This window comes from Tachyglossus aculeatus, chromosome 1 (genome assembly GCF_015852505.1).
Source record: "Tachyglossus aculeatus isolate mTacAcu1 chromosome 1, mTacAcu1.pri, whole genome shotgun sequence".
NCBI classification, from domain to species: domain Eukaryota; kingdom Metazoa; phylum Chordata; class Mammalia; order Monotremata; family Tachyglossidae; genus Tachyglossus; species Tachyglossus aculeatus.
The window spans coordinates 24,728,717-24,750,118 of record NC_052066.1 but is presented as its reverse complement, the minus strand read 5'-3'; the positions used below and the strand labels follow the sequence as shown (position 1 = coordinate 24,750,118).

Sequence of the window (21,402 nt, the reverse complement as noted above, 5' to 3'; positions counted from 1 at the left end):
TTGATTGATTGATTGATTGACTGATCCACTGCTGATTTTAATGTCTGTCTCCCCGTCCAGACTGGAAAGTCCTTGTGGGCCAAGAGCATATCTAGCAACTCTGTTTCATTGTACTTTCCCAAACACTTAGAATAGTGGTCTCTGCACAGTAAGTGCTCCATGAACTCCAATGATTTTTGATTGACTGGGAACAGAACCACCAAAGGGATCTTTGAAGCTGTTAAGTCCAAAACGCACACTTCGAGGTAAAACTGGATCACACCATCCCAAACAAATGAGCAGCATATCGTTCTTAAAGACCACGAACCATCAAGGTATCAGCATCTACACCTTGAATCCTCTGTTTCTCGACAAAGAATATCACTGAATAACTGGTATATCTGCTTTCACTTAATTTCCGGTGTCATATATCTTTCTGACTATATGACACCTCTTTTTTTTTGGATGATATTTGTTAAGTGCTCACTATATTCCTGCCAGGCACTGTATTAAGTGCTGAGATAGATACAAGCTAATCTGGTTGGACACTGTCCATGTCCCACATGGAGCTCAAAGTCTTAATTTCCATTTTATAGATGAGGGAACCAAGGCCCAGAGAAGTGAAAATCTCCTCAAAATCTCCAGTGGCTGCCTGTCAACCTACGCATCGGGCAAAAACGCCTCTCTCTATGCTTCAAGGCTGTCCATCCCCTCGCCCCCTCCTACCTCACCTCCCTTCTCTCCTTCTCCAGCCCAGCCCGCACCCTCCGCTCCTCTGCCATCAATAATCTTCTCACCGGGCCTCGTTCTCGCCTGTCCTGCCGTCGACCCCCGGCCCACGTCCTCCCCCTGGCCTGGAATGCCCTCCCTCCACACATCCTCCAAGCTAGCTCTCTTTCTCCCTCCAAAGCCCTACTGAAAGCTCACCTCCTCCAAGAGGCCTTCCCAGACTGATCCCCCTTTTTCCTCTCCTCCTCCCCACCCCCCTGCCCTACCTCCTTCCCCTCCCCACAGCGCCTGTATATATGTTTGTACAGATTTATTACTCTATTCATTTTACTTGTACATATTTACTATTCCATTTATTTTGTTAATGATGTGCATTTAGCTTTAATTCTGCTTGTTCTGACGACTTGACACCTGTCCACGTTTTGTTTTGTTGTCTGTCTCCCCCTTCTAGACTGTGAGCCCATTGTTGGGTACGGACCGACTCTACATGTTGCCAACTTGTACTTCCCAAGTGTTTAGTACAGTGCTTTGTACACAGTAAGCGCTCAATAAATATAATTGAATGAAAGAATGAATGAAGTGAAGTGACTTGCCTAAGGTCGCAGAGAAGTAGTAGAGTTGTGATATTTGTTAAGTGCTTACTATATTCCTGCCTGGCACAGTATTAAGTGCTGAGATAGATACAAGCTAATCTGGTTGGACACTGTCCATGTCCCCCATGGAGCTCAAAGTCTTAATCTCCATTTGGGTGGGAGTGAGTTGGAGGGTTTGGGTGGGAGTGAGTTGATGGGGGCCTGTGTGGGGGGAAAGGGGAATGAGGGGTGGCAGTGGGACAGGAGGACAGGGATGAGACAGGAAAGAGATCCGATGATGGTCCGAACCGGCGCGGACCATCGACCGCCACGCGGGACGGTCCATGATGGTCCAAACCGGTCCGAACAAGAACCGGCCTGTGTGGGGGGAAAGGGGAATGAGGGGTGGCAGTGGGACAGGAGGACAGGGATGAGACAGGAAAGAGATCCGATGATGGTCCGAACCGGCGCGGACCATCGACCGCCACGCGGGACGGTCCATGATGGTCCAAACCGGTCCGAACAAGAACCGGCCTGTGTGGGGGGAAAGGGGAATGAGGGGTGGCAGTGGGACAGGAGGACAGGGATGAGACAGGAAAGAGGCCCATGATGGTCCGAACCGGCGCGGACCATCGACCGCCACGCGGGACGGAGGATGCCGAGATCTTTCCGCCAAAAGGGCACTAACCAAAATGGACCAACCACCAGCAAAAGGGACAGAGTCCTGCCCGAGGATGCTGAACAGGTCATCAGCCATCGGAAGTACCGCCTACCGTCCGCCCACCCGCCCGCCCATCAGGACTCGAGGACATTTCATTCTCCATCTTCTGCCACCGAGACGCGGCCATTTTCTTCATTTTCCCTGTGGTAATCCCTGCAGTCAGATCAGGGTGTGACTTCCTAATCCCCTGGGTGGCAAAGGGCCAGGTTAGCGTGGTTCAGTGGAGAGAGCACGGGCTTTGGAGTCAGAGGTCATGGGTTCAAATCCCGACTCTGCCAACTGTCAGATGTGTGAATCTGGGCAAGTCCCTTAGCTTCTCTGTGCCTCAGTTACCTCATCTGTAAAATGGGGATTAAGACTGTGAGCCCCACGTGGGGCACCCTGATCACCCTGTAACCTCCCCAGCACTTAGAACAGTGCTTTGCACATAGTAAGCACTTAATAAATGCCATCATTATTATTATTATCATTCATACATTTTTAAATTTCCAAGGTTGCCTGCCTTCACACCTACTCAGCCCCTGCTCTCTCCTATATTCACACCAACAACCTAAAATGGTTATTCCTAATCTACGGCCTCCTCACTCTCGAGGCCCCCAAGGAGAATTCAACCTTCGTCTCAGGGTTCTTCTAAACGCTGGCCTCTCACTCTCAAGGCTCCAAGAACAGTTCAACCACTTCCTCAGGGTTCTCCTAAATACTGGCCTCTTCACTCTCAAAGGCCCAAGGACAATTCAACCACCGTCCTCGGGGTATCACCGAATTAAGTAGTTATTGCTATCTTTTACCTCAACTACAATTCTTAAACTTCACCCCCACCGTAACCCTTCAATCCCCCTCCCCCAAATCAATCCATCCCAGTCCTCTCCTCCCACCACACCTCCCGCTCCCACTTCCGCCACCCAACCTCTCCTTTGCGCCGCCCCCATCCCTCCTCCCTGTCTCATCCCTGTCCTCCTGTCCCACTGCCACCCCTCATTCCCCTTTCCCCCCACACAGGCCCCCATCAACTCACTCCCACCCCAAACCTCCCCCAGAATCTCCCCCCACAGCCTCAACCAAGTGCGGCCTGTGGGCCCGCCACTCCACCGTGGGAAACCTTCCCTTCATCCTTGACCTGTTCCTGACTTCATCACTCCTTCTCCTCACCATCACTGAAACCTGGCTCTCTCCAGATAATACCGTCTCCCCTGCTGCTGCTCTCCAGAGGGGACCTCATCTTCTCCCACTCCCACAGACTCACTGGAAAAGGAGGTGCCAGCTTCTTTCTCGCGCCCCAATGCCGCTTTCCCACCATCATGCCGCCCTCATCTCTTCATAATAATAATGGCATTTATTAAGCGCTTACTATGTGCACTGTTCCCTTCTTTTGAAGCCCATATCATACACCTCTACCACCACTCCAGATTTGAGTAACTGTCATCTACCACCCCCCAGGTGCCACCTCCAACTTCTTTAACCATATTGATCCCTTTTTCACATTCCTTCTCTTTCTCTATGCCCACATTGATCCTCGGGGACTTCAATATCCACACAGATGTTCCCGATGACCCTTCTGCTGCCCGCTTTCCATCACTCCTCAACTCCAATCAATCAATCAATCGTATCCACTGACCTCCTGCTCCACCCCACCTTGCCTACTCACCAACTTGGACACACACTCCATCTCATCATCTCTAGCCACTGCACAACCTCTACCCTCACCAACTCTGAAATTCCTCTATCCAACTACAACCTCCTTTCTTGCCTTCTCTCCCATACACCTCCTCCTCATAGATCTGTAGTGTTCCCCAGAGAGATATCCAATCTTTTGACTCCATCCAATTTTCTCAATTCATTCATTCAATCGTATTTATTGAGCGCTTACTGTGTGCAGAGCACTGTACTAAGCGCTTGGGAAGTACAAGTTGGCAACATATAGAGACAGTCCCTACCCAACAGTGGGCTCACAGTCTAGAAGATGCCCCCACTTAGCCTCCACACCCAAACTACCTACCCTTGATGACCAAATTGATGATACCAGCACAACCCTCTAATGACCTGAACTCACTCACTCCCTATCTCTTCTTCGATCTCATATCCCTAACCCACAGCCCTGTATAATAATAATAATAAAAATAATGATAATAATAATAATGGCATTTACTAAGCGCTTACTATGTACAAAGCACTGTTCTAAGCACTGGGCAACTTATACGGTGATCAGATTGTCCCCTGGGGGGCTCACAGTCTTCATCCCCATTTTACAGATGAGGTAACTGAGGCACAGAGAAGTTAAGTGACTTGCCCAAAGTTACACAGCTGACAAGTGGCGCAGCTGGGATTTGAACCCATGATCTCTGACTCCAAAGCCTGGGCTCTTTCCACTGAGTCACGCTGCTTCTCACCTGCACAGTCCGCCTCCGTCCTGGTGCTCGAGCCTCAGAGAGCTGCTGGCAGAAATCTAAATATCAGGCCAACTTCTTCCACTTCAAGTTTACCCTTGTATGCTTTACCTCTGTCCGGCAAAAGTATTTCTCAACCCTCATCGACACCCGTGCCCATCATCATCATCATCAATCGTATTTATTCAGGGAAGCAGCGTAGCTCAGTGGGAAAAGCCTGGGCTTTGGAGTCAGAGGTCATGGGTTCACATCTCAGCTCCGCCAATTGTCAGCTGTGTGACTTTGGGCAAGTCACTTAACCTCCCTGTGGCTCAGTTACCTCATCTGTAAAATGGGGATTAAGACTGTGAGCCCCCCCATGGGACAACCTAATCACCTTGTAACCTCCCCAGCGCTTAGAACAGTGCTTTGCACATAGTAAGCGCTTAATAAATGCCATCATTATTATTATTATTATTATTTATTGAGCGCTTACTGTGTGCAGAGCACTGCACTAAGCGCTTGGGAAGTACAAATTGGCAACATATAGAGACAGTCCCTACCCAACAGTGGGCTCACAGTCTAAAAGGGGGAGACAAAACCAAACATACTACAAAATAAAATAGAATAGATATGCACAAGTAAAATAAATAAATAGAGTAATAAATATGTACAAACATATATACATATATACAACATATATACATTGCCCTCGCCGGCTGTTACAAACAATTCCTCTCCTCAGGCTCTGTCCTTCCGTTTCCCCCATCTCTTGCCCACAGTTTATTAAGAAAATTGCCACTCTGAGGTGTGATCTAACTAAATTCTCCCCACCCCTCCTCAGTCCTTCCCGCCACCCACCCCCTCCATAACTCTCCCATCTTTCCCAGCAGTATCTCTAGAGATCTGTTGCTGTCTCTCAAAATCCACCCCCTCCACCTGTGCATCTGACCCCATTCCTCTGTACCTTATCAAAACATTTGCCCCCTCCCTCTTCCTTCCCTAACAGCCATCTTCAACTGTTCACTCTCCAACAGCTTCTTCCCCATAGCTTTCAAACATGCCCAAGGCTCCCCTATCTTAAAAAAACCCCTCCATAGCTCCCTCCAGTTATCATCCCACCTCCGTCCTCTCCCAATTCCTTTGGCCAGTTGTCTATATCCGCTGTCCCCAATTTCTCTCCTCTAATTCTCTTCTTGAACCCTCCAATCTGGGTTCCGGCCCCTTCACTCCAAAGAAACTGCCCTGTCAAAGGTCACCGATGATCTCCTTCTTGGCAAATCCTAAGGTCTCTACTGCATCCTAATCCTCCTCGACGTCTCAGCTGCCATCCACACCGCCGGCCACCCCCTTCTGAAAACATTATCCAACCTTGACTTCACTGACACTGTCCCTTCCTGGTTCTCCTCTCACCTCTCTGGCTGCTCATTCTCAGACTCAATCAATCAGTCGTATTTATTGAGCGCTTACTGTGTGCAGAGCACTGTACTCCTTTGCGGGCTCCTCCTCTGCCTCCCACCCACTACCTGTAGGTTCAATTTGGGGCCTCCTTCTATTCTCCATCTACACCCACTCCCTTGGAGAACTCCTTCACTTCCGTGGCTTCAACTACCACCTGTATGCCAATGCAAATCTACACCTCCAGCCCTGATCCCTCTCCCTCTCTACAAGGCTCGCATTTCCTCTTGCCTTCAAGACATCTCTAATTAATTAAGTGATTAATAATGGTATTTGTTAAGCGCTTGCTACGTGCAAAGCACTGTTCTAGGCGCTGGGGAGGTTACAAGGTGATCAGGTTGTCCCACGGGGGGCTCACAGTCTTCATCCCCATTTTACAGATGAGGGAACTGAGGCCCAGAGAAGTTGAGTGACTTGCCCACAGTCACACAGCTGACAAGCAGCGGAGCCGGGATTTGAACCCTTGACCTCTGACTCCAAAGCCCGGGCTCTTTCCACTGAGCCACGCTGCTTCCCCAAGTCCTCTAGTCAAACTTCGCATGTCCGAAAGGGAACTCCTTATCATCCCACCCAAGCCCTGTCCTCCCTGTGACTTTCCCATCACTGCAGATAGCAGCACTACCATCCTTCCTGTCTCACAAGCCTTGGCATTATCATTGGCTCATTCATTCATTCATTCAATCGCATTTATTGAGCGCTTACTGTGTGCAGAGCACTGTACTAAGCACTTGGGAAGTACAAGTTGGCAACATATAGAGATGGTCCCTACCCAACAACGGGCTCATTCAACCCACATATTCATCACTAAATCCTGGCGGTTCTACCTTCACAACATCGCTAAAATCCGCCCTTTTCTCTCCACCCATACTACTACCACGTCAATCCAATCACTTATCTGCCTTGATTACTGTATCAGCCTCCTTGCTGACCTCCCAGCCTCCTGTCTCTTCCCTCCTTCATCCACTCATTCATTCAATTGTATTTACTGAGCGCTTACTGTTTGCAGAGCACTGTACTAAGCGCTTGGGAAGTACAAGTTGGCAGCATGTAGAGACGGTCCCTACCCAACAACGGGCTCACAGTCTCTGTTGCCCAGATTAATTTTGTACCAAAACAATCAGAACACATTTTCCCCCCTCCTCAGGGAACTCCAGTGGTTGCCCACCCACCTCCACATCAAACAAAAAGTCCTCACCATTGGCTTTAAAACACTCCATCTCCTTGCCCTCTCCTACCTCACCTTGCTACTCACCTATAATAATAATAATTGCATTTGTTAAGCGCTTACTATGTGAAAAGCACTGTTCTAAGCACTGGGGGGGGGTACAAGATGATCAGGTTGGCCCACGCGGGGTTCACGATCTTCATCCCCATTTTACAGATGAGAGAACTGAGGCTCAGAGAAGTGAAGTGACTTGCCCAAGGTCACACAGCAGACATGTGGCGGAGCCGGGACTCGAATCCATGACCTCTGACTCCCAAGCCCGCGCTCTTTCCACTGAGCCACGCTGCTTCTCTGCTACTACTAACCCACTAACTAACCTACTAACACCCGGCCTACACATTGCTCCTCTAATGCTAACCATCTCTCTAAGCCTCCACGTCAGCGCTTAGAACAGTGCTTTGCGCATAGCAAGCGCTTAATAAATGCCATTATTATTATTATTATCTATCTCACCAACCTCTGGCCCACAGCCTGCCTCTGGCCTGGAATGCCCTCCCTCCTCAAATCCGACAATTACTCTACCCCCACTTAATAATAATAATAGTATTTGTTAAGCGCTTACTATGTGCAAAGCACTGTTCTAAGGGGCTGGAGAGGTTACAAGGTGATCAAGGCAGTCCCACCGGGGGCTCACAGTTTTAACCCCCATTTTCCAGATGAGGTAACTGAGGCCCAGGGAAGTGAAGTGACTTGCCCAAAGTCACCCAGCTGACAGTTGGCGGAGCCAGGATTTGAACCCATGACCTCTGACTCCAAAGCCCGGGCTCTTTCCACCGAGCCACGCTGCTTCTCCGCTTCAAAGCATTACCAAAGGAACATCTCTTCCAAGATGCCTTCCCGGAATAAGCCGCTCTTTCCTCTTCTCCCTCTCCCTTCTGCGCCCCCCTGACTTGCTCCCTTCATTCATCTCCCTGCAGAAGCACATTAATCTGATTGAGAAGGAGTAAATTCAGGCTTCTCCTTCCCTCTTTGGCCAGTATCCTCTCCCACTGCTTCATCTTTACCGCCACCTTTTATTTTGTTGTCTGTCTCCCCCCTCTAGACTGAGCCCGTTGTTGGGTAGGGACCATCTCTATATGTTGCCAACAAGCGCTTAGTACAATGCTCTGCACACAGTAAGCGCTCAATAAATACGATTGAATGAATCTCCCCTCACAGCCCCACATCATTTATGTTCATACCTGTAATTTCTTTATCATACACAGTAAGCACTCAGTAAATACGACTGAATGAATCAATGAAGCACTTACTCTATGCCAAGCCTTATACTAAGTGCTGGATAGATGTCTTCCATGCCATCTTTAAGATGATGCCAATGCCAATAAACAAAGTGAGGGAGGGGAGGGACAGCTATCACCCATTGAGTGGGGAAGGCCAATTCCCTCAGCCTCCAGGAGCTTTTCCCTGCATCCTTTCACTTATTTATCTATCTTGCCATTTACTCTTTTTTCCCCATCATTACTCTGGGTTTGTCTCCCAATTACACTGTAAACTCCTTAAGGACAGGGATCGTGCTTATATCAATCCATCAGTCATATTTATCGAGCACTTAATGTGCACAGAGCCCAGTACTAATTGCTAGGGTGAGTACAATCTAACAGGCTTGGGAAACGTATTCCCGGCCCACAAGGGGCTTGACTTTATTTATTCTACTTGTACCTATCTATTCTATTTATTTTATTTTGTTAGTATGTTTGGTTTTGTTCTCTGTCTCCCCCTTTTAGACTGTGAGCTCACTGTCGGGTAGGGACTGTCTCTATATGTTGCCAATTTGTACTTCCCAAGCGCTTAGTACAGTGCTCTGCACATAGTAAGCACTCAATAAATACGACTGATGATGATGATGACTTTAGATAGGGAGGGAGAGGCGGACATTACTGTAAATCAAAAAATTATGGATCTGGATGAAATCCTATGGGATTGAGAGTGGGGGGTACAAATCCAAGTGCAAGGGTGATGTAGAAGGGAGAGGGAGTAGAGGAAATGAGGGCTTAGTCAGGAAAGGCCTCTTGGAGGAGATGTGCATTTAATCACATTCATTCAATCGTATTTATTGAGCGCTTATTGTGTGCAGAGCACTGTACTATGCACTTGGGAAGTACAAGTTGGCAACATGTAGAGACGGTCCCTACCCAACAGTGGGCTCACAGTCTAGCAGGGGGAGACGGACAACAAAACATATTAACAAAATGACATCTTCACCCATTCTGTAAAATTATGGGATTTTGTAAATTCTGGTATTTGTTAAGCGCCTCCCATGTGCCAGGCACTGTACTAAGCGCTGGGGTGGATACAAGCAAAGTGGATTGGACAAAGTCCCTGTCCCACCTGGGGCTCACAGTCTCAATCCCCATTTCACAGATGAGGGAACTGTGGCACAGAAGTGAAGTGACTTGTCCAAGGTCACGCAGCAGACTAGCGGGGGAGCCGGGATTAGACGCCACGACCTTCTGACTCCCTGGGCCATGCTCTATCCACAACGCCATGCTCCTTCCAATCAATCAAGTGTTTAGCCCAGTGCCCTGCAAGAAGTAGGCACTCAATGAATAGCACTGATTGACGGATAAAATCCACTGAGTGCTTACTGTACGTGGAGCACTGCGCTAAGCGTTTTACAATGCAAATACACACCCAGAAGGAATCTGGCATTTGTCATCTCTTTCGACAGTAGCGAATTCAGTTTTCCTCCCCTCATCAATTCTCAAGGAACTCAGGAAGACATTTGAAAACCGGTTTTAATTGCAACAAAAATTTTGGAAAAGGCAGACTCTCATGAGCTATCTTTCACCGTTACCTTTGCCAATGATCACAACAAGCATAACGAGGGAGCCAAGAAAGGGTCACCACTGTCATTAACAGTCCATCACAGGAGAAAGAAATCATCACGCTCTTAATAATAATAATAATGATGGCATTTATTAAGCGCTTACCATGTGCAAAGCACTGTTCTAAGTGCTGGGGAGGTTACAAGGTGATGAGGTTGTCCCATGGGGGGCTCACAGTCTTAATCCCCATTTTACAGATGCGGTCACTGAGGCACAGAGAAGTGACTTGCCCAACCAATCAATAATATTTATTGAGCGCTTACTATGTGCAGAGCACTGTACTAAGCGCTTGGGAAGCACAAGTTGGCAACAAGCCGGGATTTGAACCCATGGACTCTGACTCCAAAGCCCGTGTTTCTTTGTAAAAGCAATATGTTTTAGGCCTGAATGTGTGGATACAACAGATCTCCCCGAACCCCACATCACTAGCATATCTGTTAACACATGAGCATTTTTGCAAATTGAGTTTGCTATTGTCACGCAAACTTTTGGAGGGTGCCAATCAACCTGATACGTAGACATCAGAAATTGGTATTGTTTCCACTTTTTGATGATGATGGTATCTGTTAAGTGCTTACCTTTTATCCATAAGAGGTAGTTGCCTCGTCACTGTAGACAACACTATTCATCCATTCATTCATTCAACCGTATTTATTGAGAGCTTACTGTGTGCATTTGCGTTTGGGAGAGTCCAACTATCCACCCTACCTCACAAGCCCGTAACCTTGGCGTGGTCCTCGACTTACCATCCCACCCACATTTTCGATCTGTCACCAAATCCTGTCGGTTCTACCTTCACAACGTCGCTCAAATCTGCCCTTTCCTCTCCATCCAAACTGCTACTTTTAGACTGTGAGCCCACTGTTGGGTAGGGACTGTCTCTATATGTTGCCAACTTGTACTTCCCAAGCGCTTGGTACAGTGCTCTGCACACAGTAAGTGCTCAATAAATAGGATTGATGATGATGATGATGCTACCAAGTTAATCCAAGCACTTCTCCTATCCCGCCTTGGCTCCTGCATCTGCCTCCTCACTGACCTCTGGGCCTCCCGAGGTCACGCCAATCCATACTTTGTTCTGCTGACGAATCATTTCATTCAGTCATTCATTCAATCGTATTTATCGAGCGCTTACTGTGTGCAGAGCACTGTACTAAGCGCTTGGGAAGTACAAGTTGGCAACATATAGAGACGGTCCCTACCCAAGAGTGGGCTCACAATCTAGAAGGGGGAGACGAATCATTTATTAACAAAAACGTTCGGCTCCTGTCTCCCCACTCCTCAAGACCCCAGTGATTTGCCCATCCACCTCGGCCTCAAACGGTAACTCCTTACCGTTGGCTTTTAAGCGGTCAATCAATCAATCAAGCATATTTATTGAGCGCTTACTGTGTGCAGAGCACTGTACTAAGCGCTTGGGAAATACAAGATGGCAACATATAGAGATGGTCCCTACCCAACAGTGGGCTCACAGTCTAGAAGAACTCAGTCGGCTCTCCCCTTCTCACCTCGCTAATCTCCTACTTCAGCCCAGCCTGCACACTCCGCTCCTCTAGCACTAGCTTACTCACTGGGCCTGATCACGTCTATAATAATAATAATAATGCTGGTATTTGTTAAGTGCTTACTATGTGCCAAGCACTGTTCATTCATTCATTCATTCATTCATTCAATCATATTTACTGAGCGCTTACTGTGTGCAGAGCACTGTACTAAGAGCTTGGGAAGTACAAGTTGGCAACATATAGAGACGGTCCCTACCCAGCAGCGGGCTCACAGTCTAAAAGGGGGTGACAGAGAACAAAACAAAACATATTAACAAAATAAAATAAGTAGAATAAATATGTACAAGTAAAATAGAGTAATACAATCATTCAATCATATTTATTGAGCGCTTACTGTGTGCAGAGCACTGTACTAAGCGCTTGGGAAGTACAAGTTGGCAACATAGAGAGACGGTCCCTACCCAACAGTGGGCTCACAGTCTAGAAGGGGGAGACAGAGAACAAAACCAAACATATTAACAAAATAAAATAAGTAGAATAAATTTGTACAAGTAAAATAAATTAATAAATAGAGTAATAAATACGTAAAAAACATATGTAAAGCGCTGGAGTAGATGCAAGGTAATCAGGTGGTCCCACATGGGGCTCCCAGTCCCAATCCCCATTTTACAGAGGAGGTAACTGAGGCCCACAGAATGTAAGTGTGTTGCCCAAGGTCACACAGGAGACAAGTGATGGAGCCGGGATTAGAACCAAGAACCTCTGGCTCCCAAGCCCGCTCTTGCCACTAAGCCACGCTGCTTCTCTATTGTCTATCTTGCCACTGATCCCTTTCCCATGTCCTCCCCCTGGCCTGGAACTCCCTTCAATCAATCAATCAATCAATCAATCAATCGTATTTATTGAGCGCTTACTGTGTGCAGAGCACTGTACTAAGCACTTGGGAAGTACAAGTTGGCAACATATAGAGACAGTCCCTACCCGACAGTGGGCTCACAGTCTAAAAGACGCATTCCCCTCCATAAAAGCCAGACCTAAGCATTACTAAGGTCCCATCTCCTCCTTGCACTTGCCAATTTGTACTTCCCAAGCGCTTAGTACAGTGCTCTGCACACAGTAAGTGCTCAATAAATACGACTGAATGAATGAATCTCCTCCAAGAGGTCTTCCCCAATTAAGCCCTCTTTTCCCCGACTCGCTCCCCCTTCTGCGCCATCTGTGCACTTTGATCTGCGACACTTGGACACTCAATATTTGCCTCACCCCCAACCCCACGGCACTTATGTACAAATTTAAATTGTACTTTATAAACTGCTAATTTATATTAATGTCTGTCTCCCCTTCTAAACTGTGAGCTCGTTAGGAGCAGGAAAGTTGTCTGCTAATTCTCTTGTATTTGCACTTTCCCTAGAACCTAGTACAGTGCCCCGCACATAGTAAGCACTCAATAAATACTATTGATTCATTGGATTTTTTTTAATAGTATCTGTTAAGCACTAATTATGTGTCACCCACTATTCTAAGTGCTGAGGTAAGTACAAATTAATTCGGTCGGCCATGATCCCTGTTCCGAACTGAGCTAACAGTTTAAGAGAACAATTATTTAATCCCCATGTAACAGCTGACGAAACTGAGGCACAGAAATTGACAGGCCCGAGGTCACAAAACAAGCAAATGGCCAAGCTGGGATTCATTCATTCATTCATTTATTCATTTAGAGAAGCAGCGTGGCTCAGTGGAAAGAGCCCGGGCTTTGGAGTCAGGGGTCGTGGGTTCAAATCCCGGCTCTGCCACTTGTCAGCTGTGTGACTTCGGGCAAGTCACTTCACTTCTCTGGGCCTCAGTTACCTCACCTGTAAAAATGGGGATTAAATGTGAGCCCCTCGTGGGACAACCTGATCACCTTGTAACCTCCCTAGCGCTTAGAACAGTGCTTTGCACATAGTAAGCACTTAACAAATACAATCATTATTATTATTTATTCAATCATATTTACTGAGCGCTTACGGTGTGCAAAGCACCGTACTAAGCGTTTGGAATAGGCAACAGATAGAGACAATCCCCACCCAACAATGGGCTCACAGTCTAGAAGGGGGACACAGACAGCCAAACGAAACAAGTAGACAAGAGTCAATACCATCAAAATAGAGCAATATAATTAGAGATCTATACACATCATTAATAAATGGAATGATAAATATGTACAAATATACACAAGGGCTGTGGGGCAGGGAAGGGGGTAGAGCAGAGGGAGGAAATTGAGGTGATGGGGAGGGGAGGAGGAGCAGACTATGAGCCCGTTATTAGGTAGGGACCGTCTCTATATATTGCCAACTTGTACTTCCCAAGCGCTTAGTACCGTGCTCTGCACACAGTAAGCGCTCAATAAATACGATTGAATGAATGAATGAATGAAAAGAGGGGGGCTTAGTCTGGGAAGGTCTCCTGGAGGCGGTGAGCTTTCAGTAGGGCTTTGATGGGGGGAAGTGGGTGAGTTTGGCAGGTGACTGAGTGAGTTTAGACTGTGAGCCCACTGTTGGGTTAGGGACTGTCTCTATATGTTGCCAACTTGGACTTCCCAAGCGCTTAGTACAGTGCTCTGCACACAGTAAGCACTCAATAAATACGATTGATTGATTCATTGATTGATTGATGAGTGGAGGAAGGCCATTGCAGGCCACAGGTCGATGGCGGGACAGGAGACAATGAGGCCCAGTGAGGAGGTTAGTGGCACCAGAGGAGCGGAGGGTGCGGGCTGGGCCGGAGAAGGACAAAAGGGAGGTGAGGTAGGAGGGGGCGAGGCGATGGACAGCTCTGAAGCCGAGAGTGAGGAGTTTTTGCTTCATGCGAAGGTTGACAAGCAACCACGGGAGATTTTTGAGGAGGGGAGTGACATGCCCAGAGCATTTCTGCAGAAAGAGAATCCGGGCGGCAGAGTGAAGTATAGACTGAAGTGGGGAGAGACAGGAGGATGGGAGATCAGAGAGTGGAGGCTGATGCAGTAATCCAGTCGGGATAGGAGGAGAGACTGAATGAGCAGGGAAGCAGTATGGATGGAGAGGAAAGGGCGGATCTTGGCAATGTTGCGGAGCTGAGACCGGCAGGTTTTGGTGACGGAGAATCTGATGCCCTGCCCCGTGCTCTTTCAACTAGGCCCTGCTGTTTCTCATGACAGTGCCTAGTACAGTACTCTGCACACAGGAAGCGTTCAATCAATACGACTGAATGAATGACTTTGGTATCATTTCAGGATGTTTATGACTTAATGAACTGGGAGTAATGATTACAGCCTACTAACATCTAGTAGTCAGGGTATAAGCAAAAATATTTAGAAAACATTGAGGTACAGATTCTTTAAGGGGTCTTACTCTCAGGTACACTCAATAATAACTCAGGTCCTGGAAAAGGAAGCATACATTGCGATCAATCAATCAATCAATCAATCAATCGTATTTATTGAGCGCTTACTGTGTGCAGAGCAATCAATCAATCAATCAATCGTATTTATTGAGCGCTTACTGTGTGCAGAGCACTGTACTAAGCGCTTGGGAAGTACAAGTTGGCAACATATAGAGACGGTCCCTACCCAACAGTGGGCTCACAGTCTAAAAGGGGGAGACAGAGAACAAAACCAAACATACTAACAAAATAAAATAAATAGAATAGATATGTACAAGAAAAATAAATAAATAAATAGAGTAATAATAAATAAATAAATAGAGTAATAATGAATAAGTTAATACAGCAATAGTAAATAGAGTAATAACAATACTATATTACATATATATATTATGTAGTACATATTATATATATTATATATATAATAATATAATAGAGTATAAAGCACTGTACTAAGCGCTTGGGAAGTACACATTGGCAACATATAGAGACAGTCCCTACCCAACATGTCATGAAGAATCAAGTTTCAAAATATTTTAATGAAACATCTAAGGTACTCACTGTAACACTGGTAACTCCGAAGTAATCATTGTCGGAGCTGTCTTTTAAAATGGGAACAATATACTTTCTTCTAGCGTTACTCCAAGATATCTTCCCCAAAGCGTCTCATGAAAATAATGGTAAAGATAAACCTGTGGAAAAAATTGAAAATGAACATTAATTCATGAAAAGAGTCCTCATACAAAAATATGCACGTTACCGTTCGATCGACGAATGCACCCAAGGAAAGTAGCATGAGAAGCATGAGAAGCAGCATGGCTCGGTGGAAAGAGCCCGAGCTTTGGAGTCAGAGGTCATGGGTTCAAATCCCGGCTCCACCAGTTGTCAGCTGTGTGACTTTGGGCAAGCCACTTAACTTCTCTGGGCCTCAGTTCCCTTATCTGAAAAATGGGGATTAAGACCATGAGCGCCCCGTGGGACAACCTGATCACCTTGTAAACTCCCCAGCAGTTAGAACAGTGCTTGGCACATAGTAAGCGCTTAACAAATGTTATTATTATTATTATTATTATTACTATTATTATTATTATTATTATTATTAAAGTGCCGGGAATCATCCTGGCCTAGTGGAGACAGCATATGGGCCTGGGTGTCAGAAGAACTGGGACTAATCCAGGTTTTGCCAACTGCCTGCTGTGTGACCTTGGGCAAGTCACTTAGCTTCTCTGGGCCTCAGTTTCCTGAAGTGTTAAATAGGGATTCAATACCCGTTCTTCCCCCTACTTACACTGTGAGCCCCATGTGAGACACAGTGTCTGTCTGACTTGGTTATAATAATAATAATAATAATAACGTTGGTATTTGCTAAGCGCTTACCATGTGCCAAGCACTGTTCTAAGCACTGGGGTAGATACAATAATAATAATAATAATAATAATAATAATGATGATGGCATTTGTTAAGCACTTACTATGTGCAGAGCACTGTTCTAAGCGCTGGGGGGATGGAAGATGATCAAGTTGTCCCACGTGGGGCTCACAGTCTTCATCCCCATTTTACAGATGAGGTAACTGAGGCTCAGAGAAGTTAAGTGACTTGCCCAAGGTCACACAGCAGACATGTGGCGGAGCCGGGATTCGAACCCATGACCTCTGACTCCAAAGCCCGTGCTCTTTCCACTGAGCCACGCTGCTTCTCTACATGTTGCCAAGGTCACACAGCTGACAAGTGGCAGAGCCAGGATTTGAACCCACGACCTCTGGCTCCCCAGCCCGTGCTCTTTCCACTGAGCCACGCTGGTTATCTTGTGCTTAATATACTGCTTTTTTTTATAGCACTTAAATACCATCAGTATTATTTCCACCATCTCAGTGTTATCCCAACAGCTTTTGTTTACTACATATAGATTCATTCATTCATCCAACTGTATTTATTGAGCGCTTACTGTGTGCTAAGCAGTGGACTATTCATTCACTCTTTCAATTGTATTTATTGAGTGCTTACTGTGTGCACAGCACTGAACTAAGCGCTTGGGAAGTACAACTTGTCAACATATAGAGACGGTCCCTACCCAACGATAACAACATAAGAAATAACCTAAGAAAACAACAATTCCACATTTTTAAAAAATGAATTTGTTTTTCAAATTGAAAACAGAGTCTTTTTGATAGATGAATTTGTCCCTGGAATTTATTTTTTTTTCCACTACTTAAGCATTTACCTGTACCCTGATGGTTTTGTTTTGTTGTCTGTCTCCCCCTGCTAGACTGTGAGCCCTCTGTTGGGTAGGGACCGTCTCTAGATGTTGCCGATTTGGACTTCCCAAGTGCTTAGTACAGTGTTCTGCACACAGTAAGCGCTCAATAAATACGACTGAATGAATGAATGAATAATGCATATCATTATTTATTTCATTATTCCAGACTTTCGCTAAAACCCACTGTTCTTATTCATTCATTCATTCAATCGTATTTATTGAGTGCTTACTGTGTGCAGAGCACTATACTAAGCGCTTGGGAAGTACAAGACGGCAACATATAGAGACGGTCCCTACCCAACAGCGGGCTCACAGTCTAGAAGGGGGAGACAGACAACAAAACAAAACATGTGGACAGGTGTCAAAAGTTAGATGCACATCAATCAAACAATCATATTTATTGAGCGCTTACTGTGTGCAGAGCACTGTGCTAAGCGCTTGGGAAGTACAAGTTGGCAACATACAGAGACGGTCCCAACCCAACAACGGGCTCACAGTCTAGAAGGGGGAGACAGACAACAAAACAAAACATGTGGACAAGTGTCAAAAGTTAGATGCACATCAATCAATCAATCAATCAATCATATTTATTGAGCGCTTACTGTGTGCAGAGCACTATACTAAGCACTTGGGAAGTACAAGTTGGCAACATATAGAGACGGTCCCTACCCAACAATGGGCTCACAGTCTAGAAGGGGGAGACAGACAACAAAACAAAACATGTGGACAGGTGTCAAAAGTTAGATGCACATCAATCAATCATATTTATTGAGCGCTTACTGCGTGCAGAGCACTGTACTAAGCGCTTGGGAAGTACAAGTTGGCAACATATAGAGACAGTACCTACGCAACAGTGGGCTCACAGTCTTTATATTGTTACTCATGCTCTCACGGTATGCATATAAATTTGGGTCTGCCTCGCTTCTCATTTAGATTGGACGTTGGCTGAAGGCAGATTATGATTTTTATTGAATTCTATCCTACTTTCCCAAGTTGCTAGCAGACTGCACTGCCTACAATAATACTCAGTAATAATAATAGTTATGGTATTTGCTAAGTGCTTACTTTAATATGTGCCAGGCGTTGTACAAAGTGCGGGGGTGGATACAAGCGAATCGGGTTGGACACGGCGGTCCCTGTCCCACGTGGGGCTCACAGTCCCAATCCCCATTTTACAGATGAGGTGACTGAGGCACAGAGAAGTGAAGTAACTTACCCAAGGCCACACAGCAGACAAGTGGCGGAGCCAGGACTAGAACCCATGACCTTGGGACTCTCAGTCCCGAGCTCAATCCACTATGCCATGCTGCTTCTCCTGAATCTAACTTGGCAACCATGTCAATATTTGCACGTTAAAAGGAGTATTTTTTACCTTGAAGAACATTATTATTATAATAATTATTATTATAATAATAACTATAATATAATATAATATAATATAAAAATAATAATTATTATAATATAATAATAATTATAATAATAATAATAATAATGGTGGCATTTATTAAGCACTTACTATGTGCAAAACACTGTTCTAAGCGCTGGGGAGGTTACAAGGTGATCAGGCTGTCCTACTGGGGGCTCACAGTCTTAATACCCATTTTCCAGATGAGGTAACGGAGGCCCAGAGAAGTGAAGTGACTTGCCCAAAGTCACACAGCTGACAGTTGGCGGAGCCGGGATTTGAACCCATGACCTCTGACTCCAAAGCCTGGGCTCTTTCCACTGAGCCACCGGTCTACATGTTTTGTTGTCTATCTCCCCCTTTAGACTGTGAGCCTGTTGTTGGGTAGGGACCGTCTCTATATGTTGCCGACTTGTACTTCCCAAGCGCTTAATACAGTACTCTGCACACTGTAAGTGCTCAGTAAATACGATTGAATGAATGAATTAATTAATTAAAAAAATCAAGCGAGAGGGATCCACCACTAAGGCCAAAGCCCAATGGACTGGGAAATAAACTAAGAATCTGGGGGACTTGAATTACGGGTTGTGTTTCATATCTGTCAGTCAGTCAATCGTATTTATTGAGTCCTTACGGTGCACAGAGCACAGTTTTAAGCGCTTGGGAGTGTACAAAATAAAAATATACAACATATTCCCCGCCCACAATGAGCTTACAAACGTCTCGAAAGCGAAACAGACATTTATTCATTCATTCAATCGCATTTATTGAGCGCTTACTGTGTGCAGAGCACTGTACTAAGCACTTGGGAAGTACACGTCGGCAACATATAAAGACGGTTCCTACCCCACAAAGGGCTCAGTCTAGAAGGGGGAGACGGGCAACAGAACAAAACATGCAGAGAGGTGTCATAGATGCACATCATTAACAAAATAAATAGAATAGTAAATAGAAAATCCACCCGCCCCCACGCTTAGAACACTGCTTGGCACATAGTAAGAACTTAACACTTAACATATCTATTCTATTTATTTTATTTTGTTACTATGTTTGGTTTTGTTCTCTGTTTCCCCCTTCTAGACTGCGAGCCCACTGTTGGGTAGGGACCGTCTCCCTATGTTGCCACCTTGGACTTCCCAAGCGCTTAGTACAGTACTCTGCACAGAGTAAGCGCTCAATAAATACGACTGAATGAATGAATGACAAGTGGCAGAACTAGGATTAGAACTCATGACCTCTGACTCCCAAGCCTGTACTCTTGCCACTGTGCCAAGCTGCTTCATCAGATAGATAATAATAATAATGATAATAATGATGGCATTTGTTAAGCACTTACTAGGTGCAAAGCACTGTTAATAATATAATAATAATGATGGCATTTATTAAGTGCTTACTATGTGCAAAGCACTGTTCTAAGCGCTGGGGAGGTTACAAGGTGATCAGGTTGTCCCACAGGGGGCTCACAGTCTTAATCCCCATTTGACAGATGAGGTAATTGAGGCTCAGAGAACTGAAGTGACTTACCCAAAGTCACACAGCTGACAATTGGCAGAGCCGGAATTTGAACTCATGACCTCTGACTCCAAAACCTGTGCTCTTTCCACTGAGTCACGCTGCTTCTCTAAACTAAGCCACTGTTCTAAGCGCTGGGGAGGTTACAAGGTGATCAGGCTGTCCCGGGTCGGGGGGTCTCACAGTTTTAATCCCCATTTTCCAGATGAGGCAACTGAGGCCTGGAGAAGTGAAGTGACTTGTCCAGAGTCACACAGCTGACAGCTGGCGGAGCTGGGATTTGAACCCATGACCTCTGACTCCAAAGCCCGGGCTCTTTCCACTGAGCCACGCTGCTTCATTAGATAGATTAGATAGATAGATAGATTAGATAGATGATAGAGACAGATAATAATAATAATTAATAATAATAATAATAATGGCATTTGTTAAGCGCTTACTATGTGCAGAGCACTGTTCTAAGCACTGGGGGGATACAAGGTGATCAGGTTGTCCCATGCGGGGCTCACAGTCTTAATCCCCATTTTACAGATGAGATAACTGAGGCTCAGAGAAGTTAAGTGACTTGCCCAAGGTCACACAGCAGACATGTGGCAGAGCCGGGATTCGAACCCATGACCTCAGACTCCAAAGCCCGGGTTCTTTCCACTGAGCCACGCTGCTTCTCTAGATAGATAGATAGATAGATAGATAGATAGATAGATAGATAGATAGATAGATAGGTGTAACAGAAGCAGCGTGGCCCAGAGAAGCAGCGTGGCTCACTGGAAAGAGCCCGGGGTTTGGAGTCAGAGGTCATGGGTTCAAATCCCGGCTCCGCCACTTGTCAGCTGGGTGACTTTGGACAAGTCACGTCACTTCTCTGGGCCTCAGTTCCCTCATCTGTCAAATGGGGATGAAGACTGTGAGCCCCCAGTGGGACAACCTCATCACCTTGCATCCTCCCCAGCGCTTAGAACAGTGCTTGGCACATAGTAAGGGCTTAATAAATGCCATTATTATTATTATTCTATTAACAAGGTGGGTTTTAATGAAAATAAATTATTTCCTAACCGCAGTGGCAGAGTGGCAGAGCCGGGATTTGAACCCACAACCTCTGGCTCCCCAGCCCGTGCTCTTTCCACTGAGCCACGCTGGTTACCTTGTGCTTAATATACTGCTTTTTTTTATAATAGCACTTAAATACGATTAGTATTATTTCCACCATCTCCGTGTCAACCCAACAGCTTTTCTTTACTATATATAGATTCATTCATTCATCCAACTGTATTCATCGAGCGCTTACTGTGTGCTAAGCAGTGGCTAAAAACAGCTAAAAAGGGGGACTATTCGAATGCTTTTTGGACCATAAATCCCCCCAAATGGCATGTTTTGAAACTTTCCAGTAATGTGACAGTGGTGTTCCCCCACTAGAGGCAGAATTAACCGTCGGAACTTTTACTGGAGCACGTT

General features: G+C 45.8%; 1 protein-coding gene across 1 annotated transcript in view; it reads right to left on the bottom strand.

The window, feature by feature from the left end:
- STAG1 (stromal antigen 1) overlaps positions 1-21,402 on the bottom strand; it is a 463,433-nt gene that overhangs the window by 275,874 nt on the left and 166,157 nt on the right. Inside the window, exon 2 of the mRNA XM_038759978.1 lies at positions 15,338-15,468. Within this exon, the coding sequence (XP_038615906.1) occupies positions 15,338-15,366 (29 nt within the window). The 5' untranslated portion in view covers positions 15,367-15,468. The remainder of the gene's footprint in view (positions 1-15,337; positions 15,469-21,402) is intronic.